The sequence below is a fragment of the Argiope bruennichi genome, chromosome 2 (assembly GCF_947563725.1).
Source record: "Argiope bruennichi chromosome 2, qqArgBrue1.1, whole genome shotgun sequence".
Lineage (NCBI taxonomy): Eukaryota > Metazoa > Arthropoda > Arachnida > Araneae > Araneidae > Argiope > Argiope bruennichi.
Window position 1 is genome coordinate 78,003,776 of NC_079152.1, and position 21,412 is coordinate 78,025,187.

The 21,412-nt window shown below is 27.3% G+C and overlaps 1 protein-coding gene across 1 annotated transcript in view; it reads left to right on the top strand.

The window, feature by feature from the left end:
• Positions 1-21,412, top strand: part of LOC129962226 (BDNF/NT-3 growth factors receptor-like) — a 74,901-nt gene that overhangs the window by 37,008 nt on the left and 16,481 nt on the right. Inside the window, exons 5-8 of the mRNA XM_056075965.1 lie at positions 791-901; positions 5,395-5,507; positions 14,675-14,915; positions 20,318-20,624. Of these exons, the coding sequence (XP_055931940.1) occupies positions 791-901; positions 5,395-5,507; positions 14,675-14,915; positions 20,318-20,624 (772 nt within the window). The remainder of the gene's footprint in view (positions 1-790; positions 902-5,394; positions 5,508-14,674; positions 14,916-20,317; positions 20,625-21,412) is intronic.

Consider the following 21,412-nt stretch of genomic DNA (forward strand, 5'->3'; position numbering starts at 1 on the left):
TCACTCTTGAATACTATTCCTAAGTGTATGGTATTGTCTGATAAACAATCTTTAACAATTTCTAGTTCCTTAACAACATTTTACAATGTGATATGATCACTTATTATGGAAGAAAATACTTTTTACAAATTTTCCTAAAATGTTTTGGAAAAAAATTAAATGTCTTCTTCTCTTTTCTAATTTTATTATACCAGAATTATGCTTCGTTTACATTTTAGTTTCCTTTAAAATTAAAAGGAATATTTGTTTTCATTCTAGAATTGTTATATTTTTACTTGGTATTTATCAATTTAAATTTATGATGTGTTTTAAATTAACAATCAATGGTAAAACACCAGGACAAGTTATATTTTAATACATTTTTTCATATATTACTTTGTACAAATAAAAAAAAAACACTGATTAATGATCATACAGCGCATAAATATATTTATATATTTTTTCAATTTAAATCTAGCATTTAATAATTAATAATAAGTCTAATAATTTAGTGTAACATAACCATTAGCTGCTTATTATATGTCAGGAGGAAGTTCAGCCCAGAAAATAACAAACTTATCTTTAATTCACATATATTTCATTTTCGAATTTTCTTTTAGATGGTGAATATTTTAATCAAGCTCTAGGTAAATATTACACCGGTTATATACAGTTTGTATTGCCAACTATTATATATTGAATAAATTTTATGTTCTTTAAAAACTCATAAAGACGAGAATGAAAATCGTATCGATTATAACTGATCTTATACTATTTTATAATGAACTAACGATTAAAAAAATTTTTTTAGGTTGTTTACAACTTGAAAGAGCCTCACAAGTGAATGAAGGTATTTATACATTAGTGGCTTCAAATGCTTTCGGTACAGTAAATCATTCCATTGGTGCGAAATTTCACAAAGGTAATTCTTGAATTTATTATTTTTCTAATTTTTAAACGTTAGCAATACTTTTTTTATTAAACAATTATTATTCAAATAAGCAAATGTCTGAATTAACTTTTATCAAAATCTGCGTGTTTGTTAGAAGATTAGAAATTTTAACACCATTAGTTTATATATATATATATATATATATATATATATATATATATATATATATATATATATATATTATTATTATTATTATTATTATTATTATTATTATTATTTCATACATATTCTATAAAAAAATTATGTTTTTTTTTGTAAAATAAAGTCACTTTCTTTTCTAAACTAATAGTGACGTACCCTTTGCTTGCTAATACTTAAAAACTTAAAACAAATTATATGATTGAATTCTGTCTGAAAAGAATGAATTAATTACAACTTCTTGCTTGTCTAGAATCAGCTTCAGATGTCTTAATAATAAATGACATGCATTTTACATTTCATAATCTTCTGAATAAAAACCTTGAAAAGAACTAGCATATAGTTTGTCTGTAATTATTCATACTTAGCTATGACATTTAAAAAAGAGTTTTGAAATCACGATAATTTCTCAACAAAGTTTATAAAATATTGAAAACGCTGGTTAACATTATACTATAGTACTTCTAAATTACATTGTAATGTTATATTTAAGAAGAAAAAAAAATGATTAAAAAGGTTGCTAGCGAATTTATCAAAGCATCAAAAAGAATTGTTAGCTATATAAAAGCATAACATTTAAACAAAATCAATATCTAACTGGGCATAGACACTTTAAACTTTCCCTTGCAGTATCTTCACATCCGAAACGAAGCTGAATTTCTGCTAAAGTAGAATTGTTCGAGATATCAAACATGGTAGGCCGTTTAAAATTTTAATTAACAAACTATTCTAAAGAGTATAAAATGAATCCCTCCTTTCTACAGACTTTTCAATGGATTTAGTGGAATTCCTTTGATTTTAAATTTCGAAAATTATCTGTCAAATGACTCAATTGCATTCTCTTATTTAATACACAGCCTGTCTCTAAAATATTTTTGAATATGTAAACGCATACAGAGCGAATCTAGAAAAACAATTTTTTAATGGGGAAATGGTAAATGCAGTAAATGCAGTCACTTTCATCAAAGGGATCGTTTTCACCTCCAATTTGAACTTTGTCCGAGAAATTGGGATATATTAAATTTCTCTACCTCCTTAAAATTAATTATTTTCTAACCTATTGATTTCAACTTAAATGAAAATTTTAACTAATGAGTTACACGAGCGTCTGACTTTCCCACGTATTTCTGCATTTAATTTCCTCGACTTTAACTGCCAAACTCAGTTATATCACGTCCAACGCAAGCGTTTAAAATAGATGCCTTTTAAGATTTCCGTTTTGCTGTGATTAGCACTTCATTTGATTTCGGTATTATTCACAATTCATAGATTAATAGAAAGCAGATTGCCTAGCACTTATTTAAGCGATGTTAAAGAAGAATGCAAAGAAGATATTCCAGATTCCTTTAGAAATGCAATTACAATAATGAAAAACTTTTTTTGTTATTGTTATTTGTTTGTAAAAACATTAATGAAAAAAAAAAACATTTTAAAGAATTTGGCTTTTAATATTGCAATATTCATAGAAAGTCAATAAATCAGACGATAATTAAAGATTTAAGTCATCCTACATATCAATCGTATAAAATAAATATATATAATTAGCATGAATAAAGAAATGCTATTTCTGATTTTTACAATAAATGCTTAATTTGTTAATGCTAATAGCTATATACAATATATGCTTAGCTATATATAAAAAAACTTTAAAATTAATTATATTACAACTATAACTATATATATATATATATATATATATATATATATATATATATATATATATACAAGGTGATTATAATTAATGTTACGATTTCAAAAAATAGATAATTTTAAAACTACCTGTCAGAATGACTTGATATTTTAGCAAAACGAGCGTGGGGGAATGGAATTTTGTTTGGCAAGGAAAAAGGATAGTTACAAAATGTGACGATAGATGGCGCTATCAGGGGGAAAGAGCAAAAAATGGATTCGTTAAATACAGGAATATTGTTATAGTCTGTGTATTTTCTGTAGGCGGTTCACGGTCATATTTTTTTATCTCGTTATTGGTTCTCTGGTACCAGTAAAGTGGTAGAAAATGTGACCTTGAACCGCCTACAGAAAATACATGGACTATAGTCAACAGGAAACAATACATTTCAGGGGTTTACTAAAAATTTATTAGCGATAAGGCAAGAATGCATATTTGTAGCGATACCAGTGATAATGACAAAAAAAAAAAAAAAAAAAAAAAAGGAAAAAAAGCTTCATGGAACGAACATCTTACTGATGGGTGGTTAAGGCATAAGCTGTTCCACTACTATTCCCAGATAGCTCTAAGTGCACAATCATCGTTATTATAAAAAAAGCTTCAAGAGCAGAGCACGATCCTTCATAGTCAGAGTCATGATGAAGCCTTCAGGCAAAGATCTGGTGCTCTGCATTTTTATGGTAGCTATGTCTGTGGTGCACCTGTCACGTATGAGTAATTCGCATACCTCTAGGCAATGTGAACACATTCGGCGCATTTTGAAAGTATTTTTTTCCATCAAATAAAATTCCATTGCCTCACGATTCTTCTGCTAAAATATCAAGTCATTCTGACCAAAGTTTTAAAATTATCGATTTTTGAAATTGTAACTTTAATTATAAAAACGCTGCATATTAACTACTATATATAAATAATTCTTAGCTTAATTACCATTTCTTATACCTTATAGTAACTAACTAGAGATATCTTTAAAGACTTTATTTATTACTTTTAAATATATTTACATGAGTAACATTAAATTTATAATGACAGTCGCTTGATAAATTTTCAGTTACACTTTTTTTTCATTTATACACTACGCCAATTTATTGAAAGACGTATAAGAATTGTTTTACGTTAATTGTTTAAAAAATTTTTCAGCTTACGTCCACATAATATATTATTTTTTTTTTCCTTAAACCAAGAAAGGAAAAATTAAAAAACCTAGAAAGATTTTAAAATTCTTAAACCCAAATAGGATATCGAGTTAAAAATATTTTATTTTTTATTTCTTGACATGTTTATTTCTTTCCATTATTCATTAATTATTTCTACCACATTCATATCTGCAAGTTTCTTTGTTTGGAGTCTTCTTTCAGTGAAGGTTCACGGACATGAAATGGCGAAATAATATGTTGATATTAATGCAAAATTCGAATAAATATTACTCAGATCATATCTCCTAAAGGCTCTTATTTAACCTCGGTTTTATAACTAATCTCCTGCATCAGTTATTTTTAATACCTTTCTATGGGACTGGCATTATTCGGTTGCGAAAAGTTTGATTAAATTTCCATACACACTCCACAACTTAATAATATGCAATTAATTACTCTTTTCTCTGTAATTAGATAAACTTCTTAGTCATAAATATTTTATCATATGCAGCTCAGAAACTTCTGAAAATGCACATTTATTAATATTTCTAACTGGTAGGAATGTTTTATTCGATTTTGTCTTATGAATGGCTGCTGTTAGCTAAAATTATTAAAAGCATTTATTAGATTCAAGGCAAACTTTTATTAGATTGTTGAGCTGTTTCGTGAAAACATTTATATATTTGCGCGATATTTAATTGCATTGACTAAATGCGATATTTAATGCATGCTCAATTGGAATGAAATTATTGAAGATAATTCTTGCGAGAAAATGGTATATCCCTTCGAATCAGATTTGATGTTGGTTATTAAATCACATATCTTGCAAATCTATTCTTCTATTTTGAGAAATATATATACTATACATTTGCGAGAAAATAATTGCGTAATTCGATTACTTATAATTCTTATAAATGAAAATTTGAAAACTAGGAGTTTAAATGTTATCGACCGTTTCACCTGATTACAGAACTAAATAAAATAAATGGCAGTCAGAGTGAGATATATGTAACTGAATGAAAATATTATATAAATAATATTATACAATATTTATATATATTCATTGCTTCTTTAAATAAAGATGGAATTATTTGTACAAATTCTTCCTGGTCATTGACTAAATGAGTTAAATAGCAAGACAATTATATAAAATCACGTCTGTGATGAATGATAGTCTTCACTTTCAATAAAAACTGAGGAATATTTAATATAGTAAAAAAATAAATTTAAACAAAAAGAAATGTCATTACAGTACTTGCTATTTAATTTGTAACATGTTGAAACGATGCTAGAATTCACACAGAAATCAAAAACATATACAAGGTGATTTACTATATTACCAGACGTAGGGGAAAAAATCCTGAAATCTTTAGATTATAATTTAATAAAAAAATTAAGTCCGTAAGGGTAAAAATAAACATCAAATATAATTTCATTTTGAAAATCGTTTATTCATTTTAAGTTGATTGCATTTATTTTTGAATTTTCCATTGTTTCAGATCCTGTAGTTATCGCTCATCCAACATACATACCACAAGGAAGGTTACCTCCTCCCATTTCAACGATTCGGAAGAAACCGGAACCAGAGCCCAAAAGCAGGACACCAATTTTGGTAAGGACAAAAAATTTAGCTGACCTCCCCTCTCCTCCCCCTTCTTTTGCTGTTGCTCTCCTTGCCAATAAATTATGCTTAAATTTCTTAAATTATACTTCCTAGCGAAATAATATTGAAAATTCTCTTTCAAAACTTTGAATCGCTTTCGTTAATTAGTTTATAGTAAGTTTCTAAAACTATTATCTATATTTACGGCTGTTTTATTAGTCATTTGAAATGCCAAATCTTTTCAGATCTGATAGGATTAATGAGCATTTTCCCTGGTTTACACATTCATCGAAAATATTAATATATATAAAAACTTATCAATTTTAAATAAATAATTAATTTTATTCAAAAGTAACTTTTTATTTTGTTTTATTTCATCTTGAAACAAACAGAAATATCAAAGAAAATTATTTGTCCTTCCCTTATATTTTAAGAAATATGTGAAAATGTTGCTCCAGTTCGTTTTCAATTAATATCATCAGTGAAAATAATATTTCCTAATTATAATAAAATTGCAAAATGATATTTAAAAATCTTTCATCATTTACGTATGTATGAATTATCAATGCATTTGTCAAAATAAATCAATCTCTAAAGAAACGAAGACAGAAATACGTGTTGTTACAAGAATATATATTAAATATCGGTTACATAATGCACATGATACTTAGAATTAGAAACTGAAGCTTCAGATTTATACTACACGTATTACATGAAATTAATGATAGTATTGATGATTTAATGATGAGACATATCTATTACAAACTCTTGTACACTTAATAGTGATATTTGATAGTTGAAGGTCGAAAGCTTTGATTGCTAAGTGAGATTCTCAGATGCTGACGCGTAGTTATTACATATAATTATCTTAGTTATCTGAAACTGGATGCAAATTTATCAACAAAGTGAGCAATATTGCATATCATACCTTGATAGTTATCCATAAGCAGTCAAAAGCGATACAGACGGCCAAATTTAGATCTTCCTGAGGCAATTTTAAATTATATACTTCCATCCAGTTTAGTGACTCCTAAGTAATAACTTAAAATTAACTGACACTTTTTGAAATTATTTGTATTAATCACAATGACCATAACGATAATCCAAAAGTGTTAGAATCTATTCTTATAAAGACAAAAAAATTAGACATTATTAAATCATACTAATCTAAGCTTTTTGTTTATTCGGTTACAATCCAAGAATTGAAATATTTCGGTTTCTACTATTATGTCAAAAATGTACACATCATTTGATCTTGACGTGTAAATGTCGTTGTTATCTATCATAAATGAATATTGATGTTAACGTGTATTCATTTTTATCCACATTTGAATTTAGTTTAGCTTGGTTATATTAACCTCCATTTGTAAACAACACTAGATATATTTTGGGACGGACTTCGTTATTCTCAGCCGTGATCAGATAACGAGCTGGTACCCCCTCTCCAAACTTCCACACCACACAAGCGGGAAGACGTTTAGCCCCGAGTCATTTAACGCTCACCAGGTGCGCTTACAAGATGGTTTTTCGGTGGAATTGGGTCTCGAAACTGAAACGCTCCGGTTCTGAAGCCTCGAACTTATCACCAGGCGGCCGCAGCTCCCAACAAGATGTGAAATCAATGCGAATTGTACAAAAGGAATATAGTGGTTTTTTCAAGAAGTGCTACACAATACAGTGAAACGAAACGAAACGTTTAACAGCCGCCCAAATGTTTAATAGACAAAAGAATCATCCTGAATGTGAATCAAAACTTTAAACCACTTCGAAAGTCTAGCATTAATAAGTGGAAAAATGAAATACAAAGTCAACAAGCATATCGGAAAATGTTCTCTATTCGAGGAATTTGTATCAAAATTGCATACTATAATGTGTATTGGTGGTAATTGTCAAAGGTAAATAAGCAAAACTGTCAGATATGCGCAATATAGATAATGATAAAAATCACGATTTTTTTTTAATTGTGTTCGGAAGAAAAAACTAGGGTTTGCAACAAAAAAAATTATGTTTAGAAGAAAATTGTACTTTTTAGTTTCAAATTTTTAAAAGTGTTGCAGGCCAAAAAACAAAAGATGTTATCATTTGTAATTAGAAAATTCTAATTTAAAAAAATTCATTTTCGAGATTTAAACTAAACTTTCATTGCTTTCTGATCCCTCCGCACCGTCAAAATTGAACCAAGAAGAAGTCAAGTTCTAAGAAAAACTCTTTTATTTATATTCTAAACCTGTTATTTAAATATTATTAGAAAGAGACAAGTAAGAGTTTCTTAAGTGCTTGAATTTGTTTTCTGACAATCTTTATGTCAGAGCATAATTTATTAACTCTTATTAGATAATTTATACCAGTGTTTTGTAATTTTCTAGGAAATAAAAGAAATCCAAAAATTCATTTATAAACATTAAACATAGGGTTCATTGCTTAGAACTATCAATTTTCAAATTGATTTCTGTGCCAATAATTAAATCTAAAATAAATTCTATACTTTAATAGTCGCTAGTTTTGATTAGGCTCGAATCACCTAGGTAAATAATATCACTAAAAAAATTGAAGTCATTATTTTAAAAAAATGAATAAGAATATATAAGAAGTTAAAAAATATAATGACACCGTTGATGAAATGAGGTGTTGAACTTACATTTACCAAATATTTTGACTTAGAAATACCAAATCCACCCCATATATACTTTGGAGAGTGAGAATTTTGTCTGTTCAGCGATTTTTTTTTTTTTGAAATTTTAATTGGAATAATCCTGCAAAGAAATACATTATTTCAAAGTCCTAGAAATCATTTTTTCTTCAATGATGCCAATTTAATTGCTGTAAAATTCTGCAGTCTAGATTTAATTAACTTTTAACACATATTTTTAAGTATATTTCAAAATCATGCACTCATTGTTGCGAATACAACCGAAATCGTTTTCATTGAGTCACCAAATATTTGATTGTGTGATTTGCTTTCATTGTTGAAAGCTAAAGAAAGATTATGTTTAATATCTATATAATTTGTAGAATAAATGAAAAAGTGAGACTACAACATAGTTAAAATTAGAAGACAGATTTACCGGGCATAACATGTAATGAAAACAATCTCCAAAAGTTCATACACATAATGAATATAACATATGTAAGACTATTAAAATATCGAGCGTTTAATATCTGACAATTTGATGATTCATGGACATGAAGTTTTATCTAAAAGATGTAACTGAAATTAAATATAACCAGTATATCCAGATAGCCGACTGGTAGACAGCCTAGTTGACAATATTTTTAAAAAAAATTATTTTGGACTTGAACAGTTAAATATGTAATGAATGATGTTAGAATAAATATTAATGATTCTTTAATACATAAATTTATATGCATATGATTGGTATATAGTTCTTTTCAATTTTTTAAAAACTTTTTTATAAATGCTCACACAATGTAGCAATTTTTTTTATAATTAAGAACTTTATATTCATATAATAACAATATAATTTTCTTCATAGCCAGACAAAAAGAATTCAGCATTGAAAACTACAAACCCTCAATGTCTTAATCAATTAAATATTGTTATTTTTAACAGTACTTTCTTATTCAACATGAATAGGCAACTTATCTTCTGAATATATATATATATATATATATAAAGGAACTGGATTTCATTTATTCATATTTCTTGAATCTATCCATGCTATGAGTTGAGAAAGTTATGCTGAAATGAAACTTCTTAGAAGATAATGAAATATCGTTAGCTTGTTGAAACGATGAGTGCGTCAGAAATGTTGGCACCTTACTCAGTCGAAAACTGTTTTGATATCTCAATGTGGGCCGAACAAACATCTTTGTCAGGGATTCGAGCAGCAGTTTGGCATTTGAAGCTGTCAGTTAAATTTACATATTTTTTCTGAGCCATTATTATCAGATATATTTTCAGTTCCACAATTTTTTGACAGTATCATTTTCCTTATTCTGTCTGAAGAGTGAAGAGCATGAAAATAGGAAATCTATATATACTTTGAATTTCAGATTAATGAATCATTTTATAAAATGTTTTATTCTTTGGATAGTATAATATAAATAGTGATATTATAAAACTGATATATTAATATTAATGTATAAGATTTTGAATGTTTTTTAAAAGATGGATGCCAGAAATATAAAGGCATCTAGGCAGAGGAGTGCGTTTTAGTAACAAATTCCGGTTTCAGCAAAAAGTTATAAAAACGTTTACATTTTTAAAAATTTATTTATAAATAGATCTAAGATATAAACAATAAAACATTTAAAATATTCAAAGATCACGGAAGTTTTATTACAATTTTATTCATTTGGCTTTTACTTCAATTCCAAAATAAATTAGGAGTTATTTTGAAAATGAAAATGAAATATATTTAATAGATCACTATATCTGCTAGAATTAAATGGGTAAATTTTGGGAAATGGAGCTACTAATTAACATCGAACTAAATGATCCAAATCCAGTGCTCATTGCTCAGCTTTTCCCAAGTTCTTCAAATGCACTCTATTAGAAAAATGTATTATCATACGTTTTCTCTGACCTGAAATAAAACTACGGCAAACATTTGTTTGCTAACCAATCAGGTAAAGATCGTTCCAGTGACCTTATTCACCAAAACCTAGATTTCACTTTGCTTCTCAGTTCGAATAAAAAGAGGTATTTGACTTAATATCGAAAGCAAATGTTTATGACGATCTAACAAATTCCATTTGAAAACATCATATTTACTTTGAATTTTCCCTTATTTCTAAGCTTATTTACGTAATTCTTCAAGCCTATCTCCTTACCTTTTGTGAAATATTTCTTTTTCCTTGTTACGCAAGTCATTTTAAAGGTCCTTGCGCTTGTGAATGCACAATATCTACTGCAACATCATTTTAAATATTTGAGAACACTTTTTCAGATCTGAATGTTGAAAGAAATAATAATGCTATTGATGAATGAGTTTTCAAGCATTTTGAATTTAGAATGTATTAAATTATTTTTCAAGATTAAATAAGCATTAAAACATTATGTTTATTCATATTTTATATGACCACTACAATAGAAATATCAAGAAGCTCAAATGATGATTGAGACAGTCAGTTTTGTAGGGAGGTCACAATGAAGATAATAATTCAACGTTCGGTGATTGACGTGTCGTTGGGTTATTATGTCAGACAGCAATATTTTTCTTATTTCCTTCTTAAGAAACTAGAGAAAACCCAAAGGAATACATTTCTTTTATCTTGAGGGTCAATGCATCAAGAAAGATTTGGTTTCACAAGAAGCGCAACATAAATTACCCCTTGCAAATTGACAGATATTGGTCAGCCGTTGGTTTTTCGGCATCTTCATTTTGATTTATTCATACTTTCTTTTTTTTCTGAATATGTTTAAAAAGAATTAAACATTCAGCACTATTTTTTTATATTAATGATAATTCTCAGTGTGAAGAATATCATTAGAATGTTTTAAATTCTTTAAGATTATCATTAATTTAATAAGCAGAAGACAACTTACCAAGCAAGTTTTGCAAAACGCTAACAATTCAAAAGAAAAACTTTAATTATTAGAAGAAAACAATTTAATAACAAAGATATTTAAGAATAATATGAATTTTTGAAGAAAGATTCTTAAATATTTCCACAGAACACTTACAATTTTATGCAAATATTGTTAAATTAATTTTCAGGAGATAATTTTGGAGCAAAATTGATAGGAAAAAGCGAATTCTAGAGAAAAGATTTAATTATTATGAAAACAAATTAAGTTTGTTCTATTTCGTCAATGTAATATAAGCACAATTATTTCAAATAAATATCTAAAAATAGCACAAGTGAATGAATACATAAGCTCTGAACTGAATTGTAAATCATTTATAAGTGAGGTTTATACTAAATAATAATACTAGTCCATAAAAAATACACTTTTAGGAAATTTAAGCCTTGCAAAAAATTAAGCACATTTTTTTCATCTTTCTTACCGTAGAAATGAAAAGGTATTTAGAATATTCTGAATATCAGTAAAAATATCAATATTAAAACTATTTATTTAATAATGAATTCATATTATTTTATCCAACGATATATTATTGATTTTCGGTAAATTTTTATCTGAGCATTTTGTTTTCATATATATACAATATATACAAAGAAACGGCATTATAATTATCAAACAGTTTGTCTTGATGCACTCCACATTCTAAATTTTTGTAGACTTCTTCAGAATTATATGCATCTTTCTGTGAAATGGATCACTCAAAAGAATAAAGAGCTACATGTATGAAATTTGTTATATAGCAATTCGCCACATTTTAAGAAAATTTACATCAAATTTTGGTTAAAAAAATTCATCAATGGGAAGTATGATTGTCCCTCTATTATATATGAGGGTGATAACTTCAAAAATCAATTAGCTAATTGAAAGGAATTAAATATACAGAATTAACGTTAGATTTGTTTACTGCCTTCAAAATTTAGTAGCAAACAATAATATATGGAATAAGATGTTAGAGATATTCGGTCATGTTTTAGCATGCAAATTTCTGAATATATAATATTATCATTAGGGTTGTATGTTCCTATCACAATGTGGATATAAGCTATGAAAGATGTTCGGTTATACGTTTGTATGTATATTCCTGTGATTATAAAAGCGAAAGCTCAAAACCGAATGACTTAAGCCCCTGAAATTCACTAAACTCTTTTGTTGTAAACATTGTAGACGTTTATCTGATTTTGGACACAATGAATAAATGAAGTACGCCATTCTCAGCATTCGTTACCCTAGACTGAGTTAAATACCAAAGAAATGAGTAGAAGGGAGCCACATACACAATCTAAGTTCTTATATAGCAATGGATAATTAGAAAGTTATTGGCAATATAGTGAATTATTTCACATCCCATATCACCAAAAATAGTCAACACAGGAAACAACGTTTATGCCAATAACTTCAACTTATTTTTTTTAAATGTCTTATAAATTTTTTACTAGACATGTTGCTTATAGTAATAACAATAATATTTTTTTTTTAAATATCTAAAACAAGTAACATAACAGAATAAATAAATAGAAATTTGTTTTAAAAATTTGCGTTTTACAGAAATGCTAATGTGTGTGTGTGTGTGTGTGTGTGTGTGTGTGTGTGTGTGTGTGTGTGTGTGTGTGTGTGTGTGTGTGTGTGTGTGTGTGTGTGTGTGTGTGTGTGTGTGTGTGTGTGTGTGTGTGTGTGTGTGTGTGTGTGTGTGTGTGTATTCTTAACTATCATATCTTCTCCATATATATTGAAATAAAATGCATGCATTCATAGATATCTAATCATGAACCTTATAGCAATTCTAAAGCAGTTTTCCGTTTTCAGCACTGAGAAAATAATCATTCAGTGAAATCGCCAAAATCAATGACAAAATATCCTTCAAAATTATTTTCAGAATTATAATGTTTATGTGTTTAATTAAAAAAACTCTTAAATTTACAAGAATACGAAAAATGTCTTAAAATAACATTTAAATTATGAAATATTCTATCCTCAGCATTCATTATTGTATAATGTCAACTTTAAAATTGTGTTAAAAATAAATTTAATACACTAAAGCTTATTTTAAACCATAATCAAAAATCCTAGAGTATTTAAACTTGTTTTAATTAATTTTACGCTTGCATTTATAAGAATCGTGCATAGAAGAATATTTCCCCAAAATAGATTTGTGCGGTAGAAGCATAGTGCGGTAGAAGCATTACAGGAGTTTAATAACGAAAAGCTCCTGTAATCATCTATTCTGTTCCTGAAATTAGATTTTCAGCGTCCGATATTTTTTATTATCTTCTTTATTTATGTAATTCACTTTATTTTTACGTCATTAATTCTTATAAAATAGTTATTATTCTTATAAAATATTTAAACTTTTCACTTATCCTTTTTTTTTCCCCATTAGATCATGAACCATACAGCAAAAATTTCTTACATTCAATAAAAAAATTCATGAAAATAAAGCTAATCGAAAATTATATTGTCTGAGTAAAATAACATTTCATATTATGAACTATAAAAACTTATGAAATCTAGAAACCTAATCATATTGGCGGCATCTTTTGCATTCACTATTCCCTAACATCCAAAATAAGTCATATCACTGATTCTTCCACCCGCCTGGAAGGCACCGCCGCAACAGCAACACTGGCGAGAACTGTAGTTGAGTCCTAAGGGTCATCACCGGCTACGGTACAATCCCTCCTTAAGGAAGTAAGTCCCATCATCGAGGGGAGGAGCCATATCCCACCTTTTCGTGTTCCCTCCAGGGTGGCGAAAACCAACCGCCATGCAGGAAGCTTCTCATCATCCTTTCGAGGTGTCCCCCGGGGGGGGCTATTTAAAATAAGACTATTACAATTCTAAATAGTTCAGTTTTTGGACAATGATATTAAAAAAATTTCCTGAAAGAATTTTTTTGTACTTTTTTCGAATACAATCAAAATATTTAATATTAATACACTATCTAAACAGCATTTCTTTACGACATTGTGGAAGAGAGATGGGTTGATACTTAATCGCCATTTGTTTCTCGTTAATAGCAATTACAGCCGATTATTTTAGCCCCTGGTAGGAATAAATAATTTGCATGATTGCAATTTTGACCACTTTCACCTTCTAAGAATATTTTTAAGTCAGAAATTTTATCTAACGTATTTCTTCAATGTCCGGGTTAATATTTAACAGTGGACATGTAATCAAAATTTGTATTTCCTCATTTTGAGCTATTTCGTTACATTTATTATTGAAAGAGATTCTTCGAATATATAAAGAATCTTTTATTCAACTTCAGGGAATCTTTACACCAAATTTCCATTTTATGAAGCAACTTTATTGATTATCAACAAATAAATTGATTGAAGACCTCTGGTTTAAACTCCCAAATTGATCGAATAATTATTCGGATGTTGCAATAAGATTTATAAATGTTAGATGAATTTCATATTAGTGAGAATTAACACAAAGATTCAGATAAAAAGTAATGACAATGATAAAAGTAAAGTAATTTTCAGTCTTTCTGTAAAGATGCTTCTTCGATCATTTGCCTTAAGAAGATATAAAACATTTTTATAACTCTTTGTTGATATATTTTGTCTCAAAAAAGAATGTTGTAGCCGTATTATTTAAGGACAACATTCTTCCTAATTTTTTTCAGATATCAACACTTCTAACTACTGCAATAGTCTTGATATTGGTTATATCTATAGTATGCTTTGTCCAATGGCGAAAATACAATCGAACTCCAGATGGACTTAACGAAGGAGCATCACCATGGCTCTTCTTCTGCCCACAAAGTCGAAGAAACAGGCTTCGAGTTGAGAGAATTCCTCTGAATCCATCTCAAATGATTGTGAATCCAAATTATTCAAAAGAAAGCAACAAAGATTCCATTGTTGGTAAGTAAGATGTAGAACTCTAATTAATCGAATTCTAAATATATAAATATCAAATTAACAGATTCGATTTGAAAGAAAAAAAAAAGCTAATAATAAAATTGGTAAAAATAATACAGAAAGCATTGCTATTGGGTTAGTACTACTTTTTGCACTATATGGAAGTAAATAAGCAGCTAAAAAAAGTTAAAAATACAATGAATTGTTTATGATTAATTTTAATGCAACATATGCGCATAATAAACATCCATATATACTTTTCAATGATTTGTTATTTTTTATTTCAATCTGACAATCTTTAATAATTTTAAATTAAACTTCTTGAATTAAAATGACATCTTTTCAGTATTGATATCTCATAATTTTTAGTTCATTTTTTAAAAATGTTATCCAATTATCAACATGTCTTTCTGAGCTCAATTGCCGTTTAATTCATAAATGAATCCTTCTGTGTGAGACTTATTAAAAAAATGAGATTATCTAATTACGTGAGAAAGAATTTCTTAAATATAAATCTTTAGTAATATATATATATATATATATATATATATATATATATATATATATATATATATATATATATATATATATATATATACAGTGTGTTGCCGAATTTGACCAACAAATTCAGAGGGTTGATAGTAAGCAAGAAGATAAAGAATCACCATACAACATGGGGTCCCAAGCGGTGTTAAATTGGTGAAAATCGCAAAAATATAGAAAGTTGGAAAATTGTTCAAAAATGTAAAAAATTAATAAAAAAAATAACAAATGGTGTTTAAACTAAGAATTTGTTTTTAATGAAAGTACATTCAATAAGTCAATCTTTTGACTGATTTGGTTCAAGATTTTATTCAATATTTTGATTTTTTATAAAAATTTGACGCTGTATAAAAATATATATATACTCGATGTAAACCTACATACCAAATTTTATCGATCTAACTCTTTTCGCTTTGAAATTATTAAATTCATTTTAAACCAGACGGACAGACTTCTTCTGTGGATTTATTTCAGAATTTGATAGAAATCTGCCAATTTGATCTTGAGTCCACATACCAAAATTTATCTATCTAGCTTTATTCTTTTGTGAATTATCGTGGTCACAGATAACATTATGTAAAATTGTGTTTTTCAAACTTACGGAGTCTGAAATGTACAGAATATTGAAAATATTGAGATCGAAGTTCTTTTGGCATTTACATTTATTTCTCCATACATTTTATATTAAAAAGCAAAAAGAGAAAAGAAAACATTTGCTAGCTTACTTCTTCTGTCGCATTTACTTCCATGAAAATTTACTTTCTTCATAAAATTATGGCAGTGAAATTCTTTTTTCAAATTCCAGTTTCAGCCTCAGAAAATTAGTGTGACTTAAAAGTTGCTTATATTTTTAATGCAAAATGTTAATCGAAATCATCTCAAAGAAAAGATGAATTTTCAGGAGGCAGATAGAGAGCATTTTGCCTTCAAAAGGATAATGCAGGATTTTTGAATAAAAATAAAGTTCCAAGAGATTTTTCTGTTGTAATATTTTAAAGAAATCGTTATTAAAAAAATCGATATTTAAACAAATCGATATACCTCATAATAGATTATAAACTGATGAAATAGTTTAAATTAGGTAGTCTAGCTTTTCGCAACTTCAATTCCTTGAACTTTAATTCTTTTTAAATTAAATAAATGTAGAAGATGAAAATCTAAAAAAAAATATATTTAATTTGAAAGTTTCTACTACTTTCCAGTGTAAATTAAAAATTATTTAAAAAATTCTTCAAAAATAATGAATTTAGGAGTAAACCTAACTTCTTTTATCTTATATTAACTGTACATTTTTAAATTGTTCCCAAAGTTCATGTTGTTTAAATTTAAAAATATTAAAAGAAAGGGAAAGATAACTTGATAATTATACATTAAAAATTTTTACTATGAAAATAGTAAAAAATGCAATTCAATAGTAAAATAGCAATGCTACTTTTTAATTTTTGGAGTTTGATGTAAAAACATGCTTAGTAAAATTGAATGAAATATGATTCGCAGATTTAATACTTTAAAAAATCTGTAAGCAATTCTTTCACTAAATGAATAAATCATAACATACTAAGATAATCTTTCTATCAAAGTCATATTTTTGATATTGTAAAATAAATTTCTGAAGGAATAAATACAACAATTATCATAGGTCAAATATACTCAAAAAATCTTTTGCTTGATAATAGTATTCGTCATTTGTATTAAGCTTATATCCAATGGCAATTTTGCTGAATTTTTAGATTGCTTTAAGGAAATGCAAGAAAGTAACTCGTAATAAATAATAATTTGAAAGTTTTTAAATTTCAATTTATTATAAATTTAAAATAAATTTTAAATTTCTCCATGGATTCTAACTTTGAATATCAGCACGTAATTTTTTCTATTATTGCTTAAAATACAGAAAAAATTTATTTATTATTCCGTTATTTAATCTAAAAGTTAATTTTTGGGATATATTTTAATGCATGCTTACATATTTTTTTTCTGATCTAACAGCGACTTTTAAACATTTGAAAGAACTGAAAATTTTAAAAAATTTATGCAGACCTATTTTAACACAGAACAGAAAAATATTATCGTAAATTTTAAAAATAAATATTGAACCTATTTCAGATGCTTGGAAATTAAAAAAATTTGAAATAAAAAAATGAGTGCTTGTGGAAAAATAATGAAACTAAATAAATTTCTTTGAAAACTTTTTATTTCGCTTTATTTGTTAGTACATATTTTAATGCGATTTCACTCGCATAAAAATTATTTTGTAAAAAAATTGTTAATACTGAAATTTTTCATTTTGCTCATTTTCACTGATTTCCTATCTAACAGCTAGCAATATTTAAACTGAATTCTAAGCTGTTTTTGTAGCCAATTTCTGAAACACAACTACTTCGCAGAAATTGGTGATATTTCATATCATTAATTCAAAAAGTTTCCTTTTATCTTTTGGTATTTATCATTCTTTAGTGACTGTCTTTCAAAACACGTATTTTTTACAATATTATATTATATTTATATTATTTTTATCACTAAGCTTCTAAAATATGCTCTCTTCTCTTTATCCTCATCCTAGTATGAAACCATCGAATTTCTTTTATAATCTTTCGAACGTGAAAGTTTTATATGCCCTTTAAAACTTAAGCGTTTTCTAAGAAAATATTTTATGGAACTTGTATTGTCTCATAATTCCTTTTCAAAAAGAAATTTGCTGAAAAAAATTCTACCTATAACGTTAATGGATGCCAGGAAAGGCTTCAGTGAATATTAAAATGTGCCACCGACATGAACCTTTTCCATTTAAGTTTTAAAAAAAAAATCAGTTTATGGTAGATATATGAAATATCTATTACCTTTTATAATTGGCTGCATCATCTTATTAGATTATGTTGCGGATGAGTTGCCTATTGAGTTCTCTATTTCTTGTGATATTTTACCGCACTTCTTAATAATCTCGCAACGTAAAATTCAAAACTTAATTTTAAGTGTTTTAATTAAGGATCATAACTTTCTGATATAATAGTACATAACTTTTCAAAAATTAATTTAGGCTAACCGTGAAATAACTTTATGTACATGCAAATGTAATAACGCAACACTTATCAATTAACTCGAATGTCATTCATATACAGAGTGATTCAAATTAAAGTATCCCTGTTTGGGACGCGATGATAACAACAGTGCACGTAACGCCTTCATATTTTGATGATATACATTTCAAGCCATAAGAGATTGATGCAGCACTACATTTCACCTAGCAACCTTTATTTGAACTATTTTGTATTGCACCAATCAATTTCCTATTTCCTGAAATGTATATTCTCTAAAGATGAAGGCGTTATGTCGACTGGGTCTCTCACCAGAGCGCCCAAACAGGGATACTTTAATTAGAATTACCCTGTATAAAGTACAAAGCAGATTTCCTTCTGTGAGAATTAATACCGAATTTCTACAGTCCCTATAATGGAGATGAAATTTTGAATGATCCCTGTGGTAACACATGCTTTCAAAGCTTTATAATTACTCATAATTATAAACCAAAGTAGAAGTAAATATTAAGTTTAATGCAAAAAGAATCAAAAAGAAAGAAATGAGGAATCCGACCTGAAGATTTTCTCAAGGGTCACCCTCAGGGAGGGATTCAAACCACGGATTTTTTCTGTGAGGAGTCTGACTTTCGTCCAAAAATACTGACTCCTCATGACCCTAAAATCCCAAGAAATTGAGATTTTGATGATAAAATTAGTATCACAAAAATAAAAGACAATAAATTACACAATCAAAGCAAGTTATTACTTCCGAATCTAACCAAAACCACAGCAAAATATAAAAATTAAAAAAAAAATTACAAAAGATCATTTAATCACAAAAACAAAAAAATATCATTAAAATACTCGTAAGAAAGCAAAGAACAGATCAGTTGCAAGTAAAACTCCAATTAACCTTATGAGAAAGTAAAGCTATCAGTGCAAATGCACCACGTTAAACTAGATTTAGTTTACCGGTGTTAAAAGCTGCATACGCCTACCACGCTTAGTCAAAGTGCTTCGCCATGATAAGTAAAAATTGAAGAACCACAGCGACATCTATTGATTAAAATTAAAATAATCTAGAAAGTCTATCTTTAGTTGTGAAAAAAGGAATAAGTTAGAAAAGAGATAGACCCTCTCTTATTAAAGCTTCTAAATATATTGCAAAAGTTTTTGGGAAAATCATTAGTAGTTAAGTTTTTAATGAGATTGTTTGTTGCTTCGATATAAGAAATCTTGTTATTACAGTTTTTTTAATTGTTAATTGTGAGAAAATTAAATTTTTGAAAATTTTTAAGTTTAAATTAGAATGATAATGAGTTTAACTTAGAATTATTAGTTTAATTATTTTAAAGGTGAATTCATCCCTTTTATTGTAAATACCTACTAAAGTTTTTCCATTAGAAATTTCGATTTTTAATTCTAGATTTGTAGCTTTAAGTTGATTTTCGTTTGTTTCAGTTAAAACTAAATCATTTGGATAGCAATTAGTAATAATATTAGTATTATCTAAGTTTAACAAAAGTAAGTCATCAATATATCTACAACCGTTTATTAAATTGTGTTTAATTATTTTTTCTCATAATAATGTAAGAAAATATTAGTTAAAGCACTTGAGAAAGCTGTTGGAATTCTCCTGCCAAGAAAATTCCCCTTCTAACTTAGTATTTTTAAATTTACCTTTAAAAATTAATATTTGAAAGAAAATAACTAAAAATTTGCTCTCAGTACTTCAACTTATTCTCGATAGCATTATAAGCAGGTAAAGTCAATTAAAAAATTTCTGTTTTCATTTATTAATTACTGATTACTTCATTCCCTTAAGAGCCAGTTCTTAAAATTTTTCAGAGATTCATCACATTGCAAGAGAAAAGATCAGTTTTGTTCAGACCCTCGGAGAAGGAGCTTTTGGTAGAGTATTTTTGGGCACAGTTGATTACTTGACTCCGGATGAACCAACGACGTTAGTTGCCGTCAAGACTTTAAAAACTAATGAAATGGATGACATTAAAGTGGAATTTGAAAGAGAAGCTGAGCTACTTGCCAATTTGCAACATACCAATATAATAAAATTTCATGGTGTTTCAACAGATGGCGAAGCTCTTATGATGATATTTGAGTACATGGAACATGGAGATTTGAACAACTTTTTAAGGTAAGAAATTGTTTTAATACGTAATTTGAGCAAAAGCGTACTTTTTAAAGTGATGTTACAAATATTGTTCATAAAGAATTTATGATTCAATAAATGTTCTTTCCCATAACGGATATTTTTAATCAGTGATTTTAGCATAAATGTTTAGCACTTCTGGTATGGAACTGAATTCTCATCTTTTAATAAATTAAAAGTTTAATTAAAATATAATTTCAGTAGAATCAGTTTGTTATGCACACCAACCAGGCTATTTTAAAATATTTTAAATAATATTGTTAGATATTCTTGATAAAAATTTTAGAACTATTTATGAGTATGCATTTGATTTAGGGACATTAAAAGCGTAATAAATCAATCACTTATCAAAATACAACCTTTGCTTACATTTTATGTCAAGATGACTTTTGCTTTGTTAATCTGGAAGTTAACGAAAATACTTGTCTTCAAATTATGTTTAGAGGAAAAGCCATTTTATTAATTTATAATCTAATAATTTATCTAGTTGAATATTATAATATTAGTTTTTATTTATGTGGTTTATAAATTTCTCATAGAAAGCATTCGTATTTTGAAAACGAATTTAAAAATGATAAATATTCTTTTCCAGCTGATAATTTTCTTCTTTACAAAGAAAAAAAAAGATTAAAAAACTGTTCAACTTTTGAAGATTCATTTACACCAATATATTATTATGCTCATCAATAAAAGTATTACTTCATTAAACTCCTTTGTTTGTTATAAAATTCCCTTGTTTCCTAGCCAAATATCCTAAATACAATAAACAATTA